Genomic DNA, 20,709 nt, shown 5'->3' with positions numbered 1-20,709 from the left:
TTGTCTCTGTACTGTACACTGCATAATGACAATCAAGTTTGAATCTTTAAATCTTGATATTGATACATAGGGGTCAGGGTTACATGGTAATTAATGGCAGGTACAACCTAAATATGAGTCCAGTGTCAACATACACATTGAATATAGACCTCATGGTCTCTATGCAAATATGGTTAAGTGTTTAAAAGATAACATGTATAAAAACAAAAAGATAAAAATTTAAAAAAAAAGAGAAAAAAAGAGAAAAAACAAAAAAACAAAACCCCGATAAACTAAAGAAGAAAAAGAAAAAAAACTGAATCTGGGTGGCAAAGAGTTTCAACAATTTAAGTCCCCGTTTGTCGTCAAGTCCGTTCCACCGTACACCAGTAAAAAAAATTATTATAACAGTTGGAGAGGGGACAGTTTATGTCGTATGAAAATGTTGAATAAATCTTCCCCAAGTCCTATCCAAGGGTTTAACCCTTTTAACCAAGGGTTCAACAATGTCACTCCTAATTTTTTCTAAATTTAAACATGATATCGTTTCAGAGTACCAATGGAGTGTGGTCGGAGGATTGGCATCTTTCCATTTAAATAAAATAGATCTTCTGGCAATGAATGTGGTAAAAGCAATCAGCCGATGGGCGGAACGGGACAGATGAATAGAATCTAACATTGGTAGCCCAAAAATTGCAATAATGGGGTGAAGTTGTAAATCAATAGCTAAAACTACAGAGATAGTATCAAAATTTTATTTCCAATATTTTTAAAAAGTGGGCAGGACCAAAACATATGAGTCAATGAGGCCACTTCAGAATTACTTCTGTCACAGGTAGGATTTATTTGACCATAAAAACGAGCTAACTTATCTTTTGACATATGAACTCTGTGAACCACCTTGAATTGTATCAAAGCGTGTCTTGCACACATTGAGGAAGTATTAAACAATTGACGAATCCTCTCCCATTTCTCTATAGGTAATGAAATTTGAAGTTCTCTTTCCCAGTCATTCTTAATTTTATCAAAAGTATATTTTTTTAATTTCAAAATCAACTCATAAATAGTCGTTATTAAGACCTTCTGATAAGGGTTCAAATATTAAAAAATGTCCAAGATATCGGTTTGATGTGGTAACGGAACAAAGGGTAGAGTATTCCTCAAAAAATGTCTAACTTGTAAATATCTAAAAAAATGTGTTGGGTAAATTATATTTATTGGAGAGTTGTTCAAAAGACATAAAACAACCATCTGAAAACAAATCACGAAAAGCTACTAATCCTTTCCTCTATATCCTACGATTTTCTACCTCATCATCCCAGTCTTTGTCGTGGAGAATAAAATATTCATCATGCTCAATACAAGTAGCATTAGGTGTATTTCTGCTATGCTATTAACACATTCGTAATATCTACCAGCATTTGTTTGTGCAACTAGCAGAACTAGATGGCACCTATTTATTTCAAGGGTATGAGTTGCCCTGCCATGTGTTACCCTTAAATTAAACTCCTTAGTATACTAATTACACTAGTCCCCACTTTTTAAAAAGGGAGGGAGAGAGAAAACGGGGAATTACAGACCAGTTAGTCTAACATCGGTGGTGGGGAATATTCTGGAGTCAGTTATTAAAGATGGGATAGCAGCACATTTGGAAAGTGGTGAATTCATTGGACAAAGTCAGCAAGGATTTATGAAAGGTAAATCATGTCTGACGAATCTTATAGAATATTTCGAGGATGTAACTAGTAGAGAGGATAAGGGAGAACCAGTGGATGTGTTATATCTGGACTTTCAGAAGGCTTTCAACAAGGTCCCATATAAGAGATTAGTATACAAACTTAAAGCACACGGTATTGGGGGTTCAGTATTGATGTGGATTGAGAACTGGCTGGCAGACAGGAAGCAAAGAGTAGGAGTAAACGGGTCCTTTTCAGAATGGCAGGCAGTGACTAGTGGGGTACCGCAAGGCTCAGTGCTGGTACCCCAGCTATTTACAATATATATATTAATGATCTGGATGAGGGAATTGAATGCAACATCTCCAAGTTTGCGGATGACACGAAGCTGGGGGGCAGTGTTAGCTGTGAGGAGGATGCTAGGAGGCTGCAAGGTGACTTGGATAGGTTGGGTGAGTGGGCAAATGCATGGCAGATGCAGTATAATGTGGAGAAATGTGAGGTTATCCACTTTGGTGGCAAAAACAGGAAATTAGACTATTATCTGAATGGTGGCCGATTAGGAAAAGGGGAGATGCAACGAGACCTGGGTGTCATGGTACACCAGTCATTCAAAGTAGGAATGCAGGTGCAGCAGGCAGTGAAGAAAGCAAATGGTATGTTAGCATTCATAGCAAAAGGATTTGAGTGTAAGAGCAGGGAGGTTCTACTGCAGTTGTACAGGGTCTTGGTGAGACCACACCTGGAGTATTGCGTAGAGTTTTGGTCTCCTAATCTGAGGAAAGACATTCTTGCCATAGAGGGAGTACAGAGAAGGTTCACCAGACTGATTCCTGGGATGGCAGGACTTTCATATGAAGAAAGACTGGATAGACTCAGCTTGTACACGCTAGAATTTAGAAGATTGGGGGGGATCTTATAGAAACTTACAAAATTCTTAAGGGGTTGGTCAGGTTAGATACAGGAAGATTATTCCCGATGTTGGGGAAGTCCAGAACTAGGGGTCACAGTTTAAGGATAAGAGGGAAGTCTTTTAGGACCAAGATGTGAAAATCATTTTTTACACAGAGAGTGGTGTATCTGTGGAATTCTCTGCCACAGAAGGTAGTTGAGGCCAGTTCATTGGCTATATTTAAGAGGGAGTTAGATGTGGCCCTTGTGGCTAAAGGGATCAGGGGGTATGGAGAGAAGGCAGGGATGGGATACTGAGTTGTATGATCAGCCATGATCATATCGAATGGCGGTGCAGGCTCGAAGGGCCGAATGGCCTACACCTGCACCTATTTTCTATGTTTCTATGTTAGTCACCTTATTCCACTCCAGAAGCTACTTGCTTTGTAACGTTGAGTACTTAAGTTGATAAACTGCAGATGTAATAAAAGTAATGGAAAGAGCCATGTCCCAATCATCTGCTTGCACCACTGTGTGTCACGTTTTGAATCCTGATGTCACTTGTGCTCAGTCTCTGGATTCTGACGTATGTAGTCCTGATTGTTTAACTATTTCTGCTGTTTAATGCCAAAGTGCAGCTCTCTCTTATTGTATCCAATTCACCCACACGTTCTGTGTGGAGCTACTTGCTGTTAGCGGCTCATTTCCCAGTGCACAACACTTTATGCCAGGATTTCTGCACTTTATATACCTGCTGACCACAGAAAACCAGTTCAAACTACTTGGCCATTTAATTACAGCTGATTGTTTGCCTTCAGGGTAGTTCTTATACAGCGTCATTATAGAACGTTGCACATTATAATGCCCCTGTCCCACTTAGAAAAACTAAAAATAGGTTGCCCTTTTAAAAACCGGTAATTTTTGTAGTCGAAGCCGGTTGCGATGCTAGTTGAAGGTGGTTGCCCGAGGTTAACTAAAAAATGACCAATTTTTAAAACGGCAACCTATCTTTAGTCGCGGCCGGTTTTGAATTTTTTGAAATAATCGCCGGAACTAAAAAGAAGCGGAAACCATTTTCGACCATTATGGAGACTGACAAAAACCTGCGGGAACCGCACGGAAACCTTGGGTGGGGCGCAAAGTTTCCAGAGGTTTCCGTTCAGGTTTCCCAAGTGGGACAGGGGCATTAGGCATTATTACAGCTTCCTACATACTTGGAATCTCCCTGCGTAAATTATGCCTGTGGTCACACACCACTTGCACAGCAAGGAAGTGATATCCCATTTATTCAGATACAGAAGTATTAATAGGAAGGAACTGCAGATGCTGGTTTACACCGTAGATAGACACAAAATGCTGGAATAACTCAGCGGGGCAGGCAGCATCTCTGGAGAGAAGGAATGGGTGACATTCCAGGTCAAGACCTGAAACATCACCGATTCCTTCCCTCCAGAGATACTGCCTGTCCCACTGAGTTACTCCAGCATTTTGTGTCTATCTACAGAAGTATTAACCTGTGGTGCACATAAAGTGACATACTTGCAGCAAACACCATCCAACATGGTGAGAAAGCTTTCACTCCTGTTAAAGTTTGATTACTTATCACAGACAAGTCAAACACAGAGTAAGGCAAGATTCTTTTATTCGCTAGTTGGTGGGAGCTATGTTGGAAGCTATACACCATAGCTTCCCTATCGCATAACTCTTCGAACAAAGAAAAGTTAGCACAATTATACTTATTTCTTATCAATAAACATCTGACTGAAAGATCCGTAGCCTAAAGGAAACAAGGGAGGCTGGACCCATATATAATTTAAACCAATAACAAAAGTTATTGGTAAACTTTGCAATCTCAGCCTTATTCTCAAATCTTGGCACAGCTTCAGTACAGCATCCATTTTGGGAGGACAATTGACTCCATTTTGTTTTCAAATTACTGCATTCGTTTCCAGAATGGGCATCTGTCTGTGAACTTAAAACAAGCTTGTAAGATTTAGATGAGAGCCAATACCTTGCCCTTAGCTGGGACAGGCTGTTTTCCAATAATCAGACAGATATCTAATATGGCGCTATGCCCAGGTTCTTAAGACAATACATCTCTATGTTGTTAATAGTTCCCTCGTTCTTAAACAATGCATCTCTATATTTCTTAATACATTGTTTCAATGATTAGTGTTAACCGAGCTTCTAAAATGTTCCCATACTTATTTTCTGCTGGGAAAAATTCATTTTGAAATTTGACTTTTCTGTTCTTTCTGCAAATCTCCATCTTAATTTACGAACCAAACTTGACCAAATTTAACATTTTTGCTCCTTGCAAAGTCATGTTCTCTTCTATAGTTCTGTGGCACGAGAAAATAGAATATTGTAATCTCTGCTAGGTATACCAACCTACCCATCTCACCATCGCTTGATATTACATTGTCAAGATTCAAGATTCAATTTATTTGTCATTTGGACCCATTGAGGTCTAAACGAAATGACGCTTCTGCAGCCATACATTACAAACAAATAGACCCCAGACACAACATAATTTACATAATAAACATCCATCACATTGCTGTGATGGAAGGCCAAATAAAAACTTATCTCTCCACTGCACTCTCCCCCCCTCCCCCCCCCGATGTCAGAGTCAAAGTCAAAGCCCCCGGCTGGCGATGGAGATTGTCCCGCGGCCATTAAAACCACGCCGGGTGGTGCAAGGTCGCACACCGGGTCTTGGTGTTGGAGCCCCCGGCGTGCGCTCGCAGAGTCCCGCGGCCATTCCAAGCCGCGCAGGGCGGTGATGTCAGGCCCCGCTCCAGGAGCTCTTCGACCCCGCAACTCGGGCGGGAGAAGTCGTCGTTGCGGGAGCCCTGAAAAGCGGTCTCCCTCCAGGGACCCGCGGGCTCCTGGTGCCGCCGTCCGCCAGACCCGCAGTAGCAACCTCCGAATCTCCGGAGGTCGGGCCGCAGCAGCGCTCCACCACCACTCCACCCGCTCCACCCGCTCCGGACTCGGCCAGCTCCGCGACGGTGAGGTGAGTCATCGGCACCAGAGCCCCCGGTCTTCCTGTTGGAGGCCGCTCCTCGTTGCAGCCCCAACGACAACAGAGACCCGACAAAGAAAAGGTCGGGTCTCCCGTGCAGGGAGAGATTAAAAGTTACCCCCTCCCTCCCACCCCACCCCCCCACCCCACGCACACACCCCAACAAAAAATAACAAAAACTACGTAAAAACATGGACAAAAAAATAATAAAAACGCAGACGGGCTGCAGAGGCCGCTGCTGACGAGAGTCGCGCCGCCTACCGTATTTTGGAAATAAATTGAATATAGTAGTTATATATGTAGTCATTTGGATAATAATACTGCAGTTATTTACTTAAAACAAAATAATAAATGGGACAAGCAATCGGAGGAGGTAGTTGAGGCTAGTACTATCACAACAGTTAAAACACATTTATAAAGGTGCATGGATAGAATGTGTCTAAAGAGATATGGGCAAACGCAGGAAGGTGGCACTCGTGTAGATGGGACATGTTGGTCAACATGGGCAAGTTGGGTTGAAGGCCCTGATTCCACACTCTATGACTCCATGAGGTCCTTACAAATGCCTATAATATTTTATATTGCTAAGAAAAATATATTGGGATATTAATTTTAATCTGAAGAACACTTACAAAACTTTAAAAGCAGATTCAACATCCCCATTGAGAAAGGGCGAGGCATTCACACATAAACCTTCATGGGTTGCCTCTCTTCAATTTTCTGCAAGATGCACACAATTAATCCGAATGTTAATCAACAAAATACCACTGGTTGAAGGAAAATTTGGGGTCTAAATTGGCTTGAGATGAAAAGCTGGTGCTGGGATCAAGATCTGTGATTACCAGCCCCCATTTGATCAAGCACATGAACCACTGACACATGAACATAATTTTAGTAGGACCAACTATTATATTTATTGCCTTATTGTATGACCACAGAGCCCATTTTATGTGGGTGGCTGGCACCATCCATCTGGCAGCCAACCAGTATTGATGAAAGGTCTGATGGTGGGAGTCAACTTTGTGCTTGGTAATTTTCCTGAAAGGACAGTAGAACATCGGAGAGACTGAGAGTCTCGGTTTTCTGCTGTATTCCGATTCATATGTAGATCTGCCCCCCGGCAAAATCACGAGTGGTTTGGTGACCTTACATGCAAGGTTTACTTCATGAGATTCCATATTTCATTAATTGTCCAACTAGATCTGCACTGTTGCAGTCCTGCACATGAGTTGCGTAAAACCTGGAATCTATTCTTTTCAGCACATGCAATTTGGATAACACAATTTGGACACTTGTGGACCCAACTTCTTGGTGATCAGTGAATGGTCTACCATGGTAGCGCAGCCATAAGTCGCCTAATATCTGAAAACGGAAGTAGCAAATTATACATCTACCGTGCAAGTCAAGATTATTATCTTCATGGTTCTTAGTACCAGTGTTCAGAAGGACAGGAGGATCTTAGAGCATCCTCCAACAATCCATCCTCGAGTATGTTACTAGGATTGTTGAGGTGCTTCTTCAGCAGTTCAATAATGCACACATTTTCTGTATCAGAATCTTATTAATCATTCTCCCACTACATCATTCTGTCAGTGATCTTCCTGTTAGATGTATGTTAGGAAGCCTAGTTTATTGTTAGATGATTCTTCCTGTAGTAATGCCTTCAGCTTCACAGCTGCAAGAGATTACCATGTGTAATGTTCTTCATTGTAATGTGATAACTTCCATTTGCCGTTACAAGCTCTGAGAACCACTGCAAAGCCTCACAGAAAGAGGCCAACATTCATATAAAACAAGTGAGCACACAAGGGCAATCAGATGATATTTGTGTTATTTATATTATGGATGGATGTCTGTATGCTGTGGTTTTGTTTATTTGGTAGGATCATGTAAAATTGTTATTTTGGAATCCATCTATTGAAATCTTAATGTAATTACATACTCCACAGTTGCCTGGACAGAAAATGACTAATTCCCTACTCTTTCAGCACTTCCTGCTTTTTTTGTATCCTCCTCATGACTCTCTGCCTCATGCTGTCCAGCTGATGTTACAAAGTCTACTTTGCATTGTGTGGTCAATTGTCTTCAGCATAGTCCAGTGGTGGAAACATTGGCTAATGGCAGATTGGCTCTTGTTAAGGGAATATTCTCTTCTGGTGCATATGCTTCAGATTTGTGTCAGGAACTTGAGAAAGTAGAGGACTCATCAAAAAAAAAAGGGTGGCACACTGATTTGCTGCAGAATGAATAAACCATGGCATACTCAATAGGAAATTATCAATGATAACATGCTTTTGTGCCAATTATTGGATATTCAAGGAATAAAATAACTTGCAAATGTTTTAAAGCTCTGGCTTCCTGTCAGTTGCCCTTAAATTGCATATAGGTGTAGTTAATGGTTCTTTAATCTGTCTACAATCCTTGAGGATTCCCATACTTACTCTTCCTGTGTAGAAAGAAGGGTCTCGACACGAAACGTCACCCATTCTCTCCAGAGATGCTGCTTGGCCCGCTGAGTTACTCCAGCTTTTTGTGTCTTATTCTTCCTGCCGCTACTGATGTTCTCTGCACCAACTTGAAGAGGTTAAAGGTGAAGACCTGTGTTGTCACTGTTGCCTTCATTGCCACAGACAGTGCTGATCAGTGGTTGCAGCTGTAAATTAAATATGTGGTAGAACTCTGATCACTTTCTTCAATAAGAGATATATTCTTGCATGTTGCTCGTCAATGATTTTAGTGTCCCTGGGCACATAGGGTTGATCTATGACCCCTGGTATTGTGGGTGGATCCGTGAATGACCCTACACCCTAAGGGGTGGATCCGACATTGACCCTGCGCACTGTGCGGTTCCAATTGTGACTGTGGGCACTGAACACTTGGAGTGGACCCATGACCCCGGGGCACTGTGGCCAGTTCCATCAGTGACCATGGGCACTGTGGGTGGATCCGTCGGTCACCCCAGGCACAGGTTGGGTCCATGAATCTGGGCACTGTGGGCTAATAGACAATAGGTGCAGGAGTAGGCCATTCGGCCTTTCGAGCCAGCACCGTCATTCATTCTGACCATGGCTGATCATTCACAATCCTGCCTTCTCCCCATATCCCTTGATTCCACTATCTTTGAGAGCTTTATCTAACTCTTTCTTGAAAGCATCCAGAGAATTTGCCTCCACTGCCTTCTGAGGCAGAGAATTCCACAGATTCACAACTCTGGGTGAAAAGGTTTTTCCTCATCTTCGTTCTAAATGGCCTACCCCTTATTCTTAAACTGTGGCCACTGGTTCTGGACTCTCCCAACATTGGGAACATGTTTCCTGCCTCTAGCGTGCCCAATCCCTTAATAATCCTATATGTTTCAATAAGATATCCTCTCATCCTTCTAAATTCCTGTATACACGCCCAGTCACTCCATTCTTGCAATGTCCCACCATCCCGGGAATTAACCTTGTGAACCTACGCTGCACTCCCTCAATAGCAAAAATGTCCTTCCTCAAATTTGGGGACCAAAACTGCACACAATACTCCAGGTGTGGTCTCATTAGGGCCCTGTACAACTGCAGAAGGACCTCTTTGCTCCTATACTCAACTAGTCTTGTTATGAAAGCAAGCATGCCATTCGCTTTCTTCACTGCCGGTTGTACCTGCATGCTTACTAATCCGTCAGTGATCCTGGGCACCATGTGTATATCCGTCGGTGGCTGATCTGTGACCCCGAGCACCGTGAGTGGATCCGTGACTGTGGGCAGATCCGTGAGTGGACTTGGTCACTGTGGGCGGTTCCATCAGTGACTATGGGGACTGTGGGTAGGTTAGTTATCCTCGGCACAGAAGACAGGTTAGTGACCCCAGGTTTTGAGTGAACGTCATGAGGTTGAATGTTGAGAACCCATCAATGACACCAGGCAAGGAACTTGTGTAATTTACCCGCAATATTAACGTAAGATGTCTTAACTTGTGTACAAATAAATTTATGAATGGTTTTTGGGAGCATAATTAATTTGCCTATCAGGAAGTGGTTATAGTTTCAACCACAGGACTGGCTGAGCATATCTCAAACTGAAACACAACTCAAATATTAAAAACCATAACTCTCCAAAACTGGTATTCCATTCTATCATCTAACAACAAGTTTGCAAGTAATTGATGACCTTCGGGACTTCAAGAAAATCTCTTCTATTGAAAAATCTTTGAAGTGGATCTTTCCTTTCCAGGTTTAATTCAATTCATTATAAATGTTAATGTGAATAACATCATGTTTTATTTTTCCATTCATCGTACAGGAGCTGGCTCCTACTGCTGACATAGGTTTAGTGCGGTCACTTATGAACCTAATGGACTGCCTGATGGAAGAATTTACAGATGCTGCCAAAATCAAACAAATGAATGAACGGGATATTTGTTCGTGGCTTGAGGTAGGGACTAGTTTTGACGTGAATGCATTTAGCAGCTTTCTGGAGCAAAATTGTGTAATGAGATTTGGGGATGTATTTATGTAAAGATACACTCATTTAACGCTATAATGGAAAATGTCAAATGTAAATTCCTACCCTATCATTGTAATGCCAATAGTAATTTCCTGTCCTATCATTGTTAAATTGCAGGGTTAACATCATTGCACATGTTGTGGTGCCTTCCCAACTCCATCTTCAACCTGCTTAACTTTTTGACTTTCTTAGTTTCTAATCTTATTCATTGTGGTGGTATTCATTCCCAGAGTTGTGTTTTCCTGGCTAACTCCACGCTTGTTGTTCTCCTGCCCTTAATTAAAATCCTGATTTACACTAAGCGCAGGCTGACTGCTTTAAAAAAAATAAGCACCAGAATTTCTGAAAGTGTTAGACTTGGTACAGTAAAGTAGAAAAAAAAACACTTTAGCGAAAAAGAAATTTTGTGGAAATTGCAGATTTCACTGTATCAAGCCTTTGAGTTTCTAAAGTTGCTTATTTTGTCAGGATTTTGACTTCCCTCTTGCCACGCTTGGAATTGCGGGCTGCCCACCTAGGCTGTGGGCCGAGCATCGAAAATGTGTCTAGAATTTAACTTTCATGACCCATGTCTGGTATCGACTTGAAATTTGGCACAGATTTAGATAAAATATTATTGAGAAGGAATTCATAAAGCGTCAGTGTCAAAAGTTGCACACCAATTAATTAAGCTAATCAAAAAATCAGATTGAAAAAGTAAGCGCCATCTAGTGCTCAATGTTCATATTACTCTATGGGGAGCCTAATTCCATGCTGCGGTCTATTTAAACCATATATTATTATACCTTATATATATATATGATGTGAATGTGACTGGATTTATATATAATTATCTATTATTATATAAAACTGTGTGCCCGAAGTCCGGCTGCCTTTCTGCCTTTTGATTCGTTTCCATCGTGTGATGTCACAATGCCCAATGCTCGCAGATGTCCAATCACAATGCCCAATGCTCGCAGATGTCCAATCGGAATGGATCCATTTACATGTACGGCTTCCGGCTGCATTTCTTCCTTTGATTCACTGCAACTCCGAAACCAGATGCAGAATCGCCGACATCTTTTCCATTTCGGTAGAGATTTCACTTTTCTTTCTAAGTATCCGCTCCTCATTACATTTCGTCGTGTTTAAGTACACGTTTTTAATCAAATCCTTCCCCCCCCCCCCAATATTTCAAAAATAAACTGGCATCTCACCCATAGAAGCAGCACCAGCCCCAGCCCCTGATGAACGTTCCATTGTGTGATGTCACAATGCCCAATGTTCACATATGTCCAATCGAAATGGATTAATTTACATATGCCTTTTCAGGAGCCCCAGCCCTTGGTGAACGTTCCATCGTGTGATGTCACAATGCCCAATGCTCAAATACATTGTTGCCATAGAGGGAGTACAGAGAAGGTTCACCAGACTGATTCCTGGAATGTCAGGACTTTCAAATGAAGAAAGACTGGATAGACTCGCCTTGTACTCGCTAGATTTTAGAAGATTGAGGGGGTATCTTATAGAAACGTATAAAATTCTTAAGGGGTTGGACAGGCTAGATGCAGGAAGATTGTTCCGGATGTTGGGGAAGACCAGAACAAGGGGTCACAGTTTAAGGATAAGGGGGAAATCCTTTAGGACAGAGATGAGCAAAACATTTTTCACACAGAGAGTGGTGAATCTCTGGAATTCTCTGCCACAGAAGGTAGTTGAGGTCAGTTCATTGGCTATATTTAAGAGGGAGTTAGATGTGGCCCTTGTGGCTAAAGGGATCAGGGGGTATGGAGAGAAGGCAGGTACAGGATACTGAGTTGGATGATCAGCCATGATCATATTGAATGGTGGTGCAGGCTAGAAGGGCCGAATGGCCTACTCCTGCACTTAATTTATATGTTTCTATGTTTCCCTCTCCTCACCCCTCTCCCTCTCCCACCCATCCCCTCTCTCCCCCACCCCCCCCCTTCCCTCTCTCCCCCCGCCCCCTTCCCCTCTGTCCCTCTTCTACCACTCCCCACCCCCTACCACTCCCTATTCCACTTCTCTCCCCTTATCCCCACTCCTCTCCCTCCTCCACCCCTGTCTCCCCCTCCCCTTCCCCTCTCTCCCCCACCCCTTCCCCTCTCCCCTCTGTCCCTCTTCCACCACTCCCCCTGTCCCTCTTCCAGCACTCCTGCTACCTCCTCTCCCCCTCCCTCCCTCCCCCTCCCTCCCTCCCTCTCCCCCCCCCTCTCCCCCTCTCTCCCCCCCCCACACTCTCCCCTCCCCTCCCACCCACTCTCCCCTCCCTCCACACTCTTCCCCCTCTCCCTCCTCATTCCCTTACCGGGCACAGTCTCTGTCTTTAAGAAGGAACTACAGATGCTGGAAAATCGGTAGACATAAAAAAAGCTGGATAAACTCAGCGGGTGCGGCAGCATCTATGGAGCGAATTGAATGGTCAACGTTTTTGGCGGAAACCCAGAAGAAGGGTTTCGGCCAAAAACGTTGCCCTTTTCCTTCGGTCCATAGATGCTGCTGCACCCGCTGAGTTTATCCAGCTTTTTTGTTGTTGTACAAGCCTCTCTCTCTCTCTGCCCTTTTCTCTTCTCTCGACTCATGCACGCCCGCTCCAACCCCTCACCCCCCCCCTTCACCTCTCTCCCTCATCCTCTCCTCCCCTCTTCTCCCCCCCCCCCTCTCTCCATCTCCATCCTCCTCCTCCCCTTTCTCACACAATATTTTTTGTGGGGGCGGTTCCACAGTGTGTGTGACTGTTTGTGGAGGCGGCCACGCGTGGAGGCGCGTGCTTAGTATGTGACCAAAGATCTTATAGCGGAGCTCTCCGCTACAAGATCTTTGTGTGTGATAACACATGCTTCCCCCCCCCCCCGCTCCCTTTGGTGCAGGAGGCGCGTGCAGCATCTGAACGCTCAGCGATTATTCAAATTCTTCCCTAACCGTCATTCTGACTTTGCTTGTGAAGAGAAAAGTCCTGAATTGCATTTGTCTGATGCAGGAAGATTGTTCCCGATGTTGGGGAAGTCCAGGACAAGCGGGACACAGTTTAAGGATGAAGGGGAAATCCTTTAGTACTGAGATGAGGAAAACATTTTTCACACAGATAGTGGTGAGTCTCTGGAACTCTCTGCCACAGAAGGTAGTTGAGGCCAGTTCATTGGCTATATTTAAGAGGGAGTTAGATGTGGCCCGTGTGGCTAAAGGGATCAGGGGGTATGGAGAGAAGGCAGGTACAGGATACTGACTTGGATGATCAGCCACGATCATATTGAATGGCGGTGCAGGCTCGAGGGGCCGAATGGCCTACTACTGCACTTAATTTCTATGGTTCTATGTTTCCCTATCCTCACCCATCCCTCTCTCCCCCATCCCCCTTCCCTCTCTACGCCACCCACTTCCATCTCTCCACCCGCCCCCTTCCTCCTACCACTATGTCCCTCTTCCATCACTCCCCCTACCCCTCTCCTCCACCCTCCCCACTCTTCCACCTCTCCCCCTTCCCCCCATCCACTCTCCCTCCCCACTCTTTCCCCTCTCTCCCCCCCCACCCCTCTCCCCCCCTCCCTCCCTCCTCCCCTACCTCCCCATCCTCCCCCTCCCCCACATCTCTCTCCCCATCCCCCTCTCTCACCCCCTACCCCGCTCTACTTTCCCTCCCAAATCTGTTCCGATTCCTCCTCCTCCTCTCCCCCTCCCTCCCCTCTTCTCACCCCCCCTCCCCCCACCTGTGTGTTTTGGGGGTGGTTAATGTGAGTTTTGATGCCGCAGCCCCCCCCCCCCCCCCCCCCCCCCCCCCCCCCGCCATTGGGGAAACAGACCCAACGGGTCTGCACGGGGTCTAGTATTATATAAAAAATAATGTGATGAATGTAATTGTGAGTGTGTATGTCGAGTGAGACTGCCGCAGAGGTCCAGGGTTTCACCGGCTCCTGAACCCGCCTAATTAATGGGTGAGGGCAGATCCTGTGCGTTCCCCCGTTTACTGAACCCAACTGACTGCCAATGGGCAGAGTAGGGGTCATGACCATAGTGGGACTGGGGCAGTGCCAGGCTGGGTGAAGGGTAAGGCATCTTCCACTGGTGGAAAATGCTTAACTCTAACCCTAACTCACCCCCATTCCAGAGCTGCACAAAGCTGGAGCTGGAGCCGCTTTGGGACCAGCTGCCGGCTCCGTAAATGTGGCCGCTCAGCACTTCCACCTCGGCCAGCATGTCCTTCTGGATCATCATGGTGATAATGGTGGGGAGCAGCACTGCCCTGCATGCCCATAGCGCCGGCTCCGCAATTCCGCCCGCTTGCTCGCTGCAACACCGACTGGCTGACAGCCCGACCGATCCTTTGTAGCATCCACCGGCCTACCGACAGCCCGACCGATCCTTCACAGCACTCATCGGCCTACCGACAGCCCGACCGACAGCCCGACCGACTGATTGACCGACTGACTGACCCTAATCCTAATCCTAATCCTAGCTTTACATTTTTATTTATCATTTTTATTTAACAATTCACATCATAACTTTGCAAAGATAAATCAGTTGAAAAACAAAATTATCAGCAAGGTTAGCATTACCTTTATTCCTTTGAAACCTTGCTATTGTTTTAATGTAATTAGGAGGCAGCCATGATCCCAGAGGTCTCGCTCCCTAGCTGCCATGAAACAAAGCATGTGATTGGCCAATTGGCGTCCGACGCAATGTCAAACGTGCATTCATTGTACAATTACTACTCGGGAAATTTGAGGTTTTTCTCATACTTTGAAAATATGTGCAGGTTTTGTTCTTGACGAGTTTCAGGTATGATTTTTTATAATATTTTACACAATATGGTAAAAATACAGGTAGATCCGTGATTTGGGTCACAAAATGAAATGAAAAAGCACCTCGGCCCACAGCCTAACCCACCCAATCTTGTTTGATCCTGCAGCAGACCATGCAAACCAAACACATCCCATCCCTGTGCTGGGTCAATTATGTGTACTGCAACAAGGATTATATATTTAAAAATAATTACATACTGTAGTTAAAAATCTCCAATGCATGATTGAAACATTTTTTGTAATTAAATTTGTTACCTGCTTTAAGCCAAGGTGAGTTATTTATTTTGTTTTATTGTAAAGTTATGTTTTAGATAGTTAGCTAAGTCGTCATGGATAATTATATTCATGATATTTGGGCCACTTTCTTACAAAGATGTGAGTATTTGTTTCATTGAATGAAAGAATCAGAAATTTCCTGAATCTATAGTCCAGATGTTAAGAAGCTCTACCCTCTATTCCTATATTTGATCCTTTTTGTATTTCATATGCTGAGGAATAGTGTAATTTTCCTGTAACTTGACTACTTTTGCTTTTATTTTATAAAATATGTACTAATAAGAGAGAGATTAAGGGCTAAAGGAATCAAGAGATATGGGGGAAAAGCAGTAATGGGGTACTGATTTTAGATAATCAGCTATGATCATATTGAATGGTGGAGCGAGCTCGAAGGCGGAGCTAGCTCGATAATTGCCTATTCCTGCTCTTATTTTTCTGTGTTTCTCTGTTTCTAATAAGCTATGTTTCTAATAATACACATGACAATAAACTACACTGAAACTGAACTGAAATTGTTGCTTTTATGTTACTAGGGGATTTTTCTATTTTCATTAATCTGGTCCGTTGGTGCTACGTCCATGGAGGAAGATCGATTGAAGTTTGACAAACTTGTCCGTGAAATAACTAATGGGCCGCTTACTGAAGACACAAGAACATTATACAATTTATTTCTCCAAGTTGATCCTCCAGCAAAACTTCCCACTGTTCCAATTCCTGAGGAGGGATTAATTTATGACTACTTGTTCATTAAAGATGTATGTATAAATAGATTGTTAATTGAAAGTATAAGGAGAACATACACACAAATTTACTGGAAACTTTCTTAGAGCATACGTGACCTTCTAATGTCCCCTGTTTTTCTTGCCTTTGCATTCTTATTAATCCAAAGTACTTCTATCAGCCAAAAGAGCAGAGAGAACGTGTGCGACCAGCTTTCATTCTGTTCACCTTTTGTGAGCAGTACTGATACATGAGGTGGGATTACAGGAACTGAAGGTAATGGGATAGGGAAAGTGGCGGATGGTTCATTCCAGAGGAGACAATGAGGTACTGGTTTACTTGCCTGGTCCTCACTTCAGACAATTTTTGACGTTACCTACAATGGCAAGCAGTGCACTTCTACCTGGCAATGTGCACTTATTTCACAAGTTATAGGAGTTATTAAAGATAGATCAATCGTGCCTGATCTATCTTTCCCTCTTAACACCATTCTCCTGCCTTCACCCATAACCCCTAACACCCTTTCCATAGCGCTAGCTTCTTAATTGTGTAATTTGATCATGGGAAATTGGTGTGCAGACACATTTCTAACATTCTCTTCAATCACTCAATGACCATTATAGTCAGACCTTATGTTCCTTTTAATGCAACAAAATGACGGGTAGGTTAGAAGAAGTATACACATGTGTATCAATAACTTAACAATGAGGCTTCAAGTAATGACAATAGTTAGCCAATTTGGAGATAATTAGGATATCTCCAAATTAAATTAAACTTGATGATTGATACAAAAGTGGGTGGTTTTGCAGGTAGTGAATATATTTGCGAAAAATTGCAGCAGGAACTTGATTGATTGGCCAGCTGCGCTGAGGAATGGATGATGGAATTTAATACAGAGAAATGTGAGGAGTTGCATTTTGTGAAATCTAACGTGGGCAGGACCTACACGGTGAATGGTAGGGCTCTAAAGACCGCAATTAGAGTATTGTGTTCAGTTCTGGGCACCATGTTATAGGAAAAATGTTATCAAGCTGGAAAGGGTTCAAAGAAGATTTACGAGGAGGTTGCCAGGACTAGAAGGTGTGAGCTATAGGGAGAGGTTGACTAGGTTGGGACTCTATTCCCTGGAATGCAGAAGGATGAGGGGTTGATCTTTATAGAGTTGTATAAAATCATGAGAGGAATAGATCGGGTAGATGCACTCTCTTGCCCAGAGTGGGTGAATCGAGGACCAGAGGACATAGATTTAAAGTGAAGGGGAAAAGATTTAATAGGAATCTGAGGGGTACATTTTTCACACAAATGGTGCTGGGTTTATGGAACAAGCTGGCAGAGGAGGTGGTTGAGGCTGGGATTACCCCATCATTTAAGTAACAGTTAGACAGGTAAATGGATAGGACAGGTTTGGAGGGATATGGACCAAATGCATGCAATTGGGACTAGTGTAGCTGGGCCATGTTGGTCGGTGTGGGAAAGTTGATCCGAAGGGCCTATTTCCACACTGTGTCACTATGATATTTAATGCACATGATTAACACTTAATTATTTTCCACTAATGACCTTTATCTGGAGAACTTGAATTGTCTTGTTTTTAACAGGTGGCGATTGCTATAATTTTAATTTATTCCATTCTTTTAACTTTGTTTGATTTAGTTCTTTGACCAAATTGACTTTTACCCTGCATCTCAGACAGTTTGCTCAAAACTAAGAGCCTAATGTTAGGACAGGAGGAGATATTAACACAAAGCCAGTATCATTGTCTGAAACTGTTGAGCTATGTCATCACTCATGGACTTGTACTTCCATCAGAATAACATAAAATAGGGGCAGAATAGGACGAAGATAAACGAGCAGAACCTCCAGTGTCTGAAAGGAGATACTTCGTAAAGAGGTCTCCTAATTTACGTGGGAGATGCTTATTAAAGAGGAGACCAGAGCATGCTCAGTGATGATATTATACTAAACCAAAAACAACAATTACATCTGTAGAAAATGTTAGACATTCTGGATGATGGGAAATAAGATTAAATAGAAGCTAAAGTCTGAAGAAGGGTTTCGACCCGAAACATTGCCTATTTCCTTCGCTCCATAGAGGCTGCCTCACCCGCTGAGTTTCTCCTGCATTTTTGTCTACCTTAAATAGAAGCTATTCCATTTTCCTATGTTCGTGTGGGGAGATATTTATTGGTGATTAAAAACAGATCAGGTTGTTGTGGAGGAATTGAAGCAAGAGAATGTTTAAATATGAGTGGATTAGAAGATAGGGATGGATGGATTATGCTGGCATGAAAATATTATGAAAATACGGCAGTGGCCCATTGAACATAAATCCTGATTAGGCAGAAAATGCAACGGCAATCCAGTTGTGATTCTGGATTGGGGAAAGGATGATCGAGGGACTATTATTGAGTGTTTTCTGATCGTTAAAAACAAATGTAAAGCAATCTCTAAACTATGTTAGGTCTCTGCTAATATTGCAAATTTGTGATATACTGAAGCTAGTGACAGCTTGTTCGGTCGGTATATGTCCATGATCACTAGAAATAATTGTTTTTCTTCTGTGTTCATGATTGGCGGCATATGTAAATATAACAAAGTGGTAATTTTGATAGAGATATGTTAGTGCGAATCAGAAATATTTAAACAGTTTTCCATAAAAATTATTATTTTCACCTGAGCAAAGACAGCCGATTTGTCTGATTATCAGTACTCAATCTTGAATGCTTACAAAAATGAGCCTAGAAATTGAATTTAACCCTTTTTGGGTTGCAAAAAATGTGCTGCAAAAAATACGAATGGAAAATTTGAACTCCAGCAAAAAAAGTTGTGAAATAGTCTGAAAATAAAGTTACAGTGTAGTTGGAACCCAGAATGGTGCGTTTACATTTTCTGTTGCTTGTGAACCTTGCAAATGATGCTTCTTTACTTTGATGATCATGAGGAAAGGTGTCAGTCCTGATAGGAACTCTTTGCATGACTGCAACAGCACAACTACATAAAAGTAACTGCAACTAAATATGTATGTGTGATGATGATGCAGGAGACTGGGGACAGTGAACCTTCTGTTTGTGGGTAGGAAAGAACGGCAGAAGGTAGACGCAAAATGCTGGAGTAACTCAGCGGGACAGGCTGTATCTCTGGAGAGAAGGAATGGGCGATGTTTCGGATTGAGACCCTTCCTCAGACTGAGGAAGGGTCTCGACCCGAAACCATCTGTTTGTGGGTGTTTGTCCATCACCTTCTCCTCTCTCTGGTCTAAGATAAGGATTGATCAGTAAAACCGAAATTGCAGCAATTTGCTGTAATCTGTATAGATAAAGGGGGCGCCCATGTGTAACAGCATTGGGTTTGATGTTGCTATCTATATGTATGATTTCAGAGAAAAATATCTTGCACCCTAGAGCATACGTATTAACACATTCCAGAATTTGTGCTTGCACACTAACACTGCTGAGTCCTGTAGCAGTTCTATGTTGTATTAAGCTCAGGATTTGTTTGATACAATCCTATCGGTTCCCTTGGTTGTACAATAGCCATATCTGGTGCATCCAAATCACACACATGAATTTGAATGGGGTTACCAATCTCGGCTAAGAAGAGAAGTGAGAGTTAATTTGTTTTTGTACATGCAAAGGTATGAGCATTGAATTCTCCAATATTAGGTAATTTCTACAAACAGCTCCCTCCCCTCCCTCTTTTGAGTGTTCTTTTACTGGCTAATTACTTATCAACTGTATTAAATTTAACTGAATAAGAACAAGAAGGCAGATTATTATCTGAATGGTGTCAGATTAGGAATAAGGGAGATGCAACGGGACTTGGGTTCCTTGTACATCAGTCACTGAAAGTAAGCAGGAAGTGAAGAAAGCTGATGACATGTTGGCCTTCATAGCGAGAGGATTAGAGTTTAGGAGCAAGGAGATCCTACTGCAGTTGTACAGGACCCTGGTGAGACCGCACCTGAAGGATTATGTGCAGTTTTGGTCTCCTAATTCGAGGAAGGACATTATTGCTATTGAGGGAGTGCAGCTTAGGTTCACCAGGTTAAGTCCCGGTATGGTGAGACTGACATATGATGAAAGAATGGATCGACTGGGCTTTAGAAGGATGAGAGGGAATTTTATAGAAACATATAAAATGCTTAAGGGATTGGTCAGGTGAGATGTAGAGAAATGTTCCCCATGTTGAGGGTATCCAGAACTAGGGGTCACAGTTTAAGAATAAGGAGTAGGCCATTTAGGACTGAGATGAGAAAAAACCGTTTTCACCCAGAGAGTTGTGAATCTGTGGAATTCTCTGCTACAGAAGGCAGTGGAGGCATCACTGGATGTATTCAAAAGAGAGTTCGATATAGCTCTGATGGCTAATGGAATTAAGGGATATGGAGAGAAAGCAGGAACTGATTTTGGATGATCAGCCATGATCATATTGAATGGTGGTGCTGGCTCGAAGGGCCAAATGACCTACTCCTGCACCTATTTTCTATGTTTCTATGTATTTAATTTAGTTTTAACTTGTTCATCTTTCATTGTTAGGGATCAGGGAGATGGGAACCGTGGACAGATACATTGGCTACTGCTCCCCCCATTCCAAAGGATGTCGAGTTCAATGAAATTATCGTTCCAACCAAGGATACAGTTCGCTACATGAAACTGATGAAACTTTTGACAACACACCAGAAGCCATCGATATTTGTGGGCCCAACTGGAACAGGGAAAAGTGTCTACATCATTGTAAGTGCTTTATAGTTGATGTGTAAGAAAATACAATTGACCAGATTAAGAGGCTGGCTAAGCATTTACTAATGTTACCAATAATAAAATGAATGCACAAAATTCATTTATTTTAGAAAATGG

At 42.9% G+C, this 20,709-nt stretch overlaps 1 protein-coding gene across 1 annotated transcript in view; it reads left to right on the top strand.

Annotated features, from left to right (window-relative positions):
• The window catches only part of dnah7 (dynein, axonemal, heavy chain 7), a 237,985-nt gene that overhangs the window by 102,198 nt on the left and 115,078 nt on the right, over positions 1-20,709 (top strand). Inside the window, exons 33-35 of the mRNA XM_055637789.1 lie at positions 9,855-9,986; positions 15,667-15,888; positions 20,389-20,586. Coding sequence (XP_055493764.1) covers positions 9,855-9,986; positions 15,667-15,888; positions 20,389-20,586 — 552 coding nt within the window. The remainder of the gene's footprint in view (positions 1-9,854; positions 9,987-15,666; positions 15,889-20,388; positions 20,587-20,709) is intronic.

Source organism: Leucoraja erinacea, chromosome 7 (genome assembly GCF_028641065.1).
Source record: "Leucoraja erinacea ecotype New England chromosome 7, Leri_hhj_1, whole genome shotgun sequence".
NCBI classification, from domain to species: Eukaryota; Metazoa; Chordata; class Chondrichthyes; order Rajiformes; family Rajidae; genus Leucoraja; species Leucoraja erinaceus.
The sequence above is the reverse complement of the archived record's forward strand: the minus strand, read 5'-3'. Positions and strand labels throughout refer to the sequence as shown.